The 8697-nt window shown below is 46.5% G+C and overlaps 1 protein-coding gene across 5 annotated transcripts; it reads left to right on the forward strand.

Annotated features, from left to right (window-relative positions):
• Window positions 1-36: 36 nt before the first annotated feature.
• Window positions 37-6347, forward strand: HNRNPH3 (heterogeneous nuclear ribonucleoprotein H3). Of its 5 annotated transcripts, none has more exons than XM_062001833.1 (10): window positions 37-202; window positions 1496-1634; window positions 2185-2323; window positions 2861-3048; window positions 3453-3539; window positions 3882-4000; window positions 5118-5253; window positions 5498-5578; window positions 5660-5746; window positions 6012-6097. In XM_062001833.1, exons 2-10 carry the CDS (start codon window positions 1517-1519, stop codon window positions 6023-6025), a joined length of 969 nt encoding a protein of 322 aa, XP_061857817.1. In that variant the 5' UTR covers window positions 37-202; window positions 1496-1516; the 3' UTR covers window positions 6026-6097. The 5 variants fall into 5 exon arrangements, with proteins under 5 accessions (XP_061857817.1, XP_061857814.1, XP_061857816.1 ...); XM_062001830.1 differs by having other exon boundaries at window positions 38-202; window positions 6047-6347; XM_062001832.1 differs by having other exon boundaries at window positions 38-202; window positions 2861-3003; window positions 6047-6347.
• Window positions 6348-8697: the final 2350 nt, after the last annotated feature.

An 8697-nucleotide genomic window follows, 5' to 3' on the forward strand; every position in this document is an offset into this window, starting at 1 on the left:
CGCGCGTGTGCTGGCGCCACCCAGCAGGGGCTGAGGCGCGCGGCGTGGCTATCGCGATACTTGCGCAGTCGGGGCGCCATCCTGTTCGTCTCCGTTGCGTAGGTTTCGAGCCCGCCGGGTGGTTGGAAGTGAGGAGGAACTTCCTTCCCTCCCGGCAGAAGCGCCATCCGAGGCACGTCGAGGGGTGTGTGAGGGTCTTCGGGTGAGTGGAGAGGGAGAGCGGGCTGAGCGGAGAAGGGAGAGCGGGCTGAGCGAGGTCCAGCTGAGCTCGCCCGGGGCGCCTGTAGGCAGCGTGGCGGGAGCGGGGGGGGTCCGGGCCCTGGGGCAGGCGGGCCTTTCCCCACCTCGGCGCGGGATCAAGGCCGGCACACGCCGGCGGGAGCTGCGGGAGCTGCGGGCAGCGGCGCTCCCGGAGGAGGGCGTGGGGGAGGGGGCGGCGCGGCGCCTCTCCGCGGAACCTCGCTCCCGAGCGCGGCCGCCATTTTGAGTGGTGGAGCCGAGGGCGGCGACGGCCCCAGGAGAGCGGCGGGCGGCGGCGAGGGGCTCCTGAGGGGCAGGGGTTGCGTGGTCGGAGGCCGGGCAGGTTCCCCTGAGGCGGAAAGGTGGCAGCGGGGCGCGGCTGGGAGCTGGGGACGCGGGAAGGGGCGGCCTTGGGGAGGCGCGGTAAATGGCGCCGGGGAGCGGGCGGTGGGTCAGGGCCGCAGTTCCGGCGGCGAGTCGGCGCTGCGGGTCGGAGGGACGCCGGACGGGCCAGGGCTGACCGCGCGGCCGGTGAGGCCGGCCCTCGCCGTTCCATCCGTGCTGGGCTCGGGCGCCGCGCGGCCCATTGTGGGGCACTCGCAGCCCCCTCCCCCCCGCGCCCGGCTGAGGGCGGTGCGCGCGCACCTGCCGCCGCGCGGGAGCCGCGGCGCTGCGCGAGCCGCCCCCGCCGGCCTGGCCGTGCGAGCCGCGGCCCCGCGGGGCCATCCTGCCCTTCCTTCTTGTCCTGGGTCCTCGTGATCCGAGGGACCGTATGGCCGGCGTTTCTCGTTGAAAAGGAAAAAAAGAGGGGGGACAAAAAACCCGCCGACTGTGAGCATGGCCCGTGGTGCTTTGTTTGCAGACAAAGGAGGGCCTTGTGTTTCCACGCAGGAACTGTGTCGTCGTTCCTCCCCCTTCTTCAAGTGTTATTCTTTAAAAAACTCCACAAAACAACAACGAAATCCTCCACAAAACCTTCTAGGAGGGACGTTGAAAGTACTCGAGATAAACTATGAGATTTATATGCTGTGACTGTCCACAAGCTGGAGTCCCTCTCTGGATTCGCGCTTAGGATATGTGTGTGCTGTAGGTGCGATAAAATACAATTCTAAATACGTAACAGAAATAAAGCCTCATCTGTAGCGCTAGTTGCCTGAAGACAAACTAACAGGTTTCTTTTGAGGGCAGGAGCTTTAGGATATACGGAATCCCCAAATTGATGTGTGTGGTTTGTTGTTGTTTTTTTTTTTTTTAGGGTTTGATTTTTAAGCAAAAGATGGACTGGACTGGAAAACATAATGGGCCAAATGACACAACTAATGATGGCACGGTGGTACGACTTCGAGGCCTGCCATTTGGTTGCAGCAAAGAAGAGATTGTTCAGTTTTTCCAAGGTACCTGTAGTATAGTCAAAAAATATACCAGCTAGGTTTTCTTGTCTTTTATATCATGTTTTGCACATTCTAATTTGTAGTAGCTGCTAATGGGCTGGATGGGGGAGGGATTGTGTTAAATTGGTTTATCTTTAGTAAGAATTATGCCCTGTAAATGGAGTGCAAAAAAAAAACCCCATAGATGTAGTAAAACGTAGTATGATCCAGTGTGTATCTCATTTTGTCAAGGTGGTAAACATGTTATGCATATTGGGATAAGCTGAATGTTAGCATTTGGAGCAGTTAAATACATTGCTTTTTTGGTAGCTATAATTTCATCGTGTAACTTAGGTGGTTGTATTTTTGTATAGCTTAAAGAGAAGTATGGCTAAATCCAATTAATGTTTTATGACAGATCATTGGCTTATATTTGTTGGGTGATGGGGGAAAGAAGGTGGTTTTCTTTTTCGTTGTTGTTGTTTAGATATGCTTTAAGTATTTGCTGCAGATGGGAATGTTTCAGCCTTTAACACTGTTCCCCTTGATGGGGTTATTTGTCCTTGGGTTAAAGGGTTGGAAATCGTGCCAAATGGGATAACATTGACGCTGGACTACCAGGGGAGAAGCACAGGGGAGGCCTTCGTGCAGTTTGCTTCAAAGGAGATAGCAGAAAATGCTCTGGGGAAACACAAGGAAAGAATAGGGCACAGGTGGGGATGGAGAGTTTGGGATGGTGTTAAATCTTTATTTTTGGGGGTTGTGGGACAATAATGTTTTGGGGGGGTTGGGGACCATTATATGGAACTGGCTGTTTTTAAGAATTTTTGTAACTGAACCTAAGTTAACTTGGGGAAATACAGTAGATTTGGGGGGTGGGGGAGACAGTATTGCTCTGGGTAGTTTGCTAAACTCAGAAAATTGTTGCAATCGTTCTTCTGTAGGGGAATTTGTGATAAACGCTGCTATAGCAAAACATTGTTTTTCAACAGTATATTTCTCATACTGGAAAGACATGTTTTATGCTTAATGTAGAATTTTTGCATAGTAATGATTGCCACTGTAAAGTGGGTTTTTTGATACACTTAAGATTCTTATGGTTTTGAGGAGAAACTTAAGTTGTATGGTATTGCTAGTCACTTCTATTGGATTGTACCTTTAGTTCTAGAAAACATAGTATGGCCTTTTATACTATTCAGACAGCTTATGTCTGCATTCTCATTTGTACCTTGAAAATCCTCTTTTATTAGATATATTGAAATCTTCAAAAGTAGCAAGAGTGAAATCAGAGGATTCTGTGACATGCCAAGAAGAATGATGGGACAACAACGACCTGGACCATATGATAGACCATTAGGAGGAAGAGGGGGTTATTATGGAGCTGGGCGTGGAAGTATGTATGACAGAATGCGTCGAGGAGGTGGTGGATATGACGGTGGTATGTTTATCTAATGAATGGAGGTTCTGTTGACAGTTTCGTGTTTCTGACATCCTTGTCAAGAAATAAAGAAATGGCAGTAGCTGCAGTACTCTTAGGTTTGACATGCTTCTCTCAAAATGGTTTTTACTTGTATCAAAAAATGTGGTTTAGTGTTTGAGATTTGTGGAAATAATAAGGAAACTGTATTTCTCAGCAGAATTTGATCTCTCACTTGCATGTTTTGGTTGTTTTGTTAAAGGAAATTAACATTTGTACTCGGTTCAGAAATCCAGGTTTAACAGTCTGTAGAGGCTGTCTGCAAACTCCTGGGTGCCCAGAGACTGACAAATGTACTCCTGTGTATCGCTTGGTTAGTTTTGAGTGGTAATGTAATCATGTGTTTCCTCCTCTCCCTTGCGCAGGATACGGTGGCTTTGATGATTATGGTGGCTACAATAACTATGGCTACGGAAACGATGGCTATGATGACAGAATGAGGGATGGGAGAGGTAATAACAACTTTTTTAATGGTTTAATTTTAAAAGATTTTTATATTGAGTTGTAAGACACCCCATTTCCAAGACAGAGTAATCACTTTCTTCATTAGATTTCTTTGTAAAGAAGAAGGTTACTTAACAAAGTGGGAGGAGGGGGATTGGGGAATCTCAGGAAAACTAAATATATTACTTAGGATGTCTTGTGGGTTAAGTGTTGGAGTCAATGTTGGGAAAGCATAAACATCTTGCATTCACTGGTATAAAGCGAGTGCTTTCAGCAACACAGTAGCAATGACTTTTCTGGCTTTTCACGATGATGTGACAGGTGTGTGTGTTTCTTGGGTTTTTTCCTAGGCATGGGAGGACATGGCTATGGTGGAGCTGCAGATGCAGGGTCAGGTTTCCATGGTGGTGGTCACTTTGTTCACATGAGAGGACTCCCTTTTCGAGCAACAGAAAACGATATTGCAAATGTAAGTGCAATGGGAAGAATGGTTTTCTGCTGGTAGGAATTGGCACATTCTTGTCTTTCCTATCCCACACTTGCTTAAAGGTCTCAAAAAAGGATAATAGACTTGCTAAAGAAAGCCACAGGACTCTGTGAGTTGCAGAAAGCTTAGCAGTAAAGAAGTGTTTATAAAGGTAATGTCCAAGGTAAGATTACTGAAGAAGTCAGACAGATCGCATTTTAACATTCATCTCTGTATTCTGCATTTAGGAGGCATAGAGTGGAAAAACTGTAGGGAGCGTTGTTCATGGGAGACAACGGTGTTCCATTACTTGCAAGAGATCAGGGTGGCAGATGAGAGCACATCTGCAAAGTTTGGGGGTATATCCCTGTGTTTTTAGAGGGAAAAGTTTTCCTGGGCTATAAGGCTTGATTTAAGCACAGCCTTTCTCTAGCAACTCTCCATCTTTGATAGTTAGATCTATATAATAAATATGCAGAATGTCATTCTTAAGCTTGTGCTGCTTTTTTGGTTTTTGAGTTGTGTGTTCCTCTATCAGTTTGTTTTCTTTAGCCTAAAGACTGGCAGAGATGGAGGGCCAGCCTTCAGGGTGTGATTCAGAGCATGTTATTGCCAGTCGATGAGCAGCACTGCAGTGTCTATGTTACTTGTCACGTGCCTCTTTGCTAAAAAGGCATCTGGGCAGAACTGTCCCATGTCTCCTTGAGCTCTGGTGAGGGAGGGAGATAGGTGTGTCTTGAATTCCATGAGTATATTCCTGCTTTGAGATGTTCATTTGGCTCTGTTTCTTCAGAAACAAAGTGATTATCTCCCTTTTCCAGGGTGGCATCATATTAGAATTTGTCATTTGAAGTGATGTGTGTGGGCAGCAACTTTTGTTTTCATCTTGGCATTTAAAGAAAGCTCAGAACTGGAGCTTGCTGTCTAGTAATACAAGATTGTAAGGGCAAATTGACCTACTCCTGTCACTAAGTAATACTTTAGAAATGAGTGATTTATGTGTTTGGGAGGAGATAAAATTGATGCAGTACTCCACTAACTCCTGGGATGAAAACAAACCCCAAAACACTTGCTTTGAATTCTGCATTAATATGACTTTTTGGCTTGCTTTTCTTCTCAGTTTTTCTCACCATTGAACCCTATAAGAGTCCATATTGACATTGGGGCCGATGGCAGAGCCACAGGAGAGGCAGATGTAGAATTCGTTACACATGAGGATGCAGTTGCTGCCATGTCTAAGGATAAAAATCACATGCGTGAGTGTCCCTTTCACCTGAAGCTTTCATTGACCGGGCTCTAATCGGGTGTATTGGGGTAAACTAAATGTAAGGGCGTAACCTGCACCTGACTTCAGTTGCTGTACAGGAAACACCCAACCATGAGGCTTTTGTCACACTTCAGATGCCCTTTCTGTGGGCTTCTGTTCTTTAGGGGGGGCATTGCTTGATACCTCTCTGCTTCTTTATGAAACAAAACATGAGGCTTTTCTGTTTCCTACAGAGCATCGATATATCGAACTGTTCCTGAACTCGACTGCGGGAGGGGGTTCTGGCATGGGAGGCTATGGCAGAGATGGAATGGGTACGCATCAGCCCCCACTGAGCCGACGCTTTGCCCAGCCTAACCCGTGCCAGGCTTGTAACCATGCACTCTGCTTTTCAGATCAAGGTTACGGCTCTGTTGGTAGGATGGGGATGGGCAGCAACTACAGTGGTGGATACGGGACTCCTGATGGCTTGGGGGGATACAGTAAGTCAGAGTTTTATTTTAAATACATGACATGACACTGTTTGCTAGGTCTGACTTTAAGGGGTGATGGGGAGGGTGGTAGGCTTGGGGCCTTGAGGGGACAGGGTTTGATTTAAAAGGTAGATAGATTGGGGTCTCAACGCATTTTGCTACCGCAGCAAATGCTCATTTAGAAAAACAGCATTGAAGTCTTGTTATTTCTGTGTAAGTTAAAGTCCTCTTGAAGCTGTTCTGTATTACCCATCCCCTTTTCTCTCTTTTTAAGGTATGTATGCGTGACCTTGTGTCAATTGTTTGCAGGTCGTGGCAGTGGAAATAGTGGAGGTTACTATGGGCAAGGCAGCATGGGCGGAGGGGGATGGCGTGGAATGTATTGAAGGAGAGCCTTGCTGCGGCAAAACAGCTGGGAAGAAACAGTCTCTGGTCTACTAGACTTTCTTACAAACTTAATTTCTTTTGTATTTTAAGAACTTTATAATGACTGAAGGAATGTGTTTTCACACTATTATTTGGTAAGCAACAGATTGTGATGGGAAAATCTGTTTTCTGTAGGTTTTATTTGTTGCATACTCTTGACTTTAAATAAATTTTTATATTCAAACCACTGATGTTGATACTTTTTATACTAGTTACTCCTAAGGATGTGTTACACATTCAAGCCTACAGTCGGTTCAAGGTGTTGTACTGTGGTTCAATAATAAAGGTGGTTGTACTGTGATTCCTTATGAACACTGATTCGGTTCTATGTAATCTTGCTGTAGTGAAAGAGTTTGAAAATTCACTTGTTTTAAGGGGAAACAGGTAGATGGATCGATTAGTGGATTTGGTAACAGCCTTTCCTCAACCTTTGTCCTAACTTGTATGTTGTAATTTCTCAACCTGGCATGACACTGGGCTTCCTTTCCCTCCTGCCAGACTTGGCCCTCCCCAGGCAGCCCCACAGCAGGAGCTGCCCGAGGCTTGTGCCTTCCCCAGGCAGAGCTGTGCATGCTCGAGGTGCTGCAGTTCACATGTGGAACTTGCACATCAAACTAAACCAGCTTCTACCTAACAGGAAAGGGGGCAAATACTACTCGGTTTGATCCTACCTACTTAGTATTCACAAACGGTTTTGGGGAAGAGGGGGATTTGAAAACAAGTTAGGCTTTTGTTCCTTCACGAAGTTCCTATAAACATGGTTCAGCTTTTTTTTCCCTGCGCTGAGCTGCTTTGTCTGTATGTGTTCCAAACATGACAAGCCATCACCTGGATGAGCTGATGGGAAGCAAAGCACTTCTAAACTAACCACACACCCAATACTTGTGAGCAGCACACAATCCCAACACATTGATAAGGCTTTCTGTGCATTTGTGACATGTAAGATATGTAAGAAACTATTGTTGAAGACACTTGACATACCTGATGTGTGATGAAAAAAAAAAGGTATTTATTCTTCTGAGCCAGTGTGATCTCCCCCAAATTTACTGCTTTGTCCTCAATGCTGCCCTTAAAATGTCAAATGTGATCTTGGGTATTGCAAGTTTGTCACCTGTTTTGCTAGTGCTGTGTTATATATGTAATAAATGTCTTCTTGTGGGAGAGGAGAATGGAGTTTATTTCACCAGAGACTGTGTTCTTATGTCAAGAGCGGGAAGAAGAGCTGGCAGGGCAAGTGGCAGGGGAGGCTTCCCAAACCCTGGAGTGGTTTTGGCTAGGATGGGGAGGGAAGGTAAGATCTTCAGGGATCATAAAGGGCTGTTTTAAGAAGTAGTAGGTTCTTGGTCTGTTGCTGATAAAGCTGGCATGTTTCGTATAACAGGGCAAAGAACAGAATAAGTCTAGTTGCAGGAAGAAGTACCTAACAGTAAGGTAGAGGCCATCTACCCCTAATGGGAGCAGGTACTTTGTAGGAGCATGGCACATCTCAATGTCAGTTCCATACCCTGCCCTCACAGGGGTACACTGCCTTCTGCTTCAGGAGGAGGAAAGCTTTCTACCTGTTCACACTTACCTTTTGATAGCAGGCTCACAGTTCTGCATGCAGCTGTTCCATGCAATGTGCAAAACATGCTGACCTTGAGCCTCTTTGAAGCTCTGTAGTAGTGGGCAGTGAGTCTCTTGAGCCTGGCGCCTGCCCAGGGCCCCGTGCCCCCTCCCAGGCGCAGCATTCAGCATTGAATCTCTCATTCCTCTTGCTTAAGCACCGTTGAAATTGCAGAGGATTTTTTTGAAGAAAAAGCCTATGAAGAAAGATGGCTCTGCGAGGGAGTTGTAGATTTAATTGCTATACACCAAGTTGCATCTTGGTCTCTGCTGTGTGGGGCACAGGGAGTGAAGTGCTGTTTTAAGCAACTCTGAGGGAGGCTGGGCAGCAGCTTTGCTTCCTGAGGAGGGGGGCACCTCTGCTGATGCCAGTGGTGGGAGGAGGAGGAGGGCACGTTCCGCTGTTTATTGGCCCTAGTTCATTACCTCAGAAGCCATTTTCCAAGAAGAATATAGACTGTGCTGTGTGTACAGTTACAGTTTCTTTTGACGAATGATCTTCCTTTGCCTGGCGTGAGAAGGACTTAGAATCACAATCTGTCAAAGAACAGGGTTTTACAGAAAAAGATCCAAGATTAGTAATAGTGCAGTCCAAGAAACCTGCCTTTAGGGGGCCAGGTAGGTAGCCTTATGCTAAGGGCAATAAAACCACAGAGAACAGAATACTCATCCTTTTATTCACAGAATGGTAGGGGTTGGCAGGGACCTCTGGAGATCATCTAGTCCAACTCCTCTGCAGGAGCAGGCCCACCTAGATAGGTCGCCAGGCAGATATTTTACTTAAAAAGAATCTTTTTTTGCATTTTCCCATGCAAATAGGGCAGCAGAGAGGAAAAAAGTAACAGGAACTGAATGTATTGCATGTTATGGAGATGCACCACATTCTTGTTTCAAAAGGTTGCCGCTTAAAACTAATTTTGTTTAGTTGC

Source organism: Colius striatus, chromosome 8 (genome assembly GCF_028858725.1).
Source record: "Colius striatus isolate bColStr4 chromosome 8, bColStr4.1.hap1, whole genome shotgun sequence".
NCBI classification, from domain to species: Eukaryota; Metazoa; Chordata; class Aves; order Coliiformes; family Coliidae; genus Colius; species Colius striatus.

Coding starts and splice junctions, on each gene's coding strand:
- HNRNPH3 (XM_062001830.1), top strand. CDS start 1,517: ATGGACTGGACTGGAAAACATAATGGGCCAAATGACACAACTAATGAT. Junction 1,635..2,184: donor GATTGTTCAGTTTTTCCAAG/GTACCTGTAGTA, acceptor CTTGGGTTAAAG/GGTTGGAAATCGTGCCAAAT. Junction 3,049..3,452: donor AGGTGGTGGATATGACGGTG/GTATGTTTATCT, acceptor TCCCTTGCGCAG/GATACGGTGGCTTTGATGAT.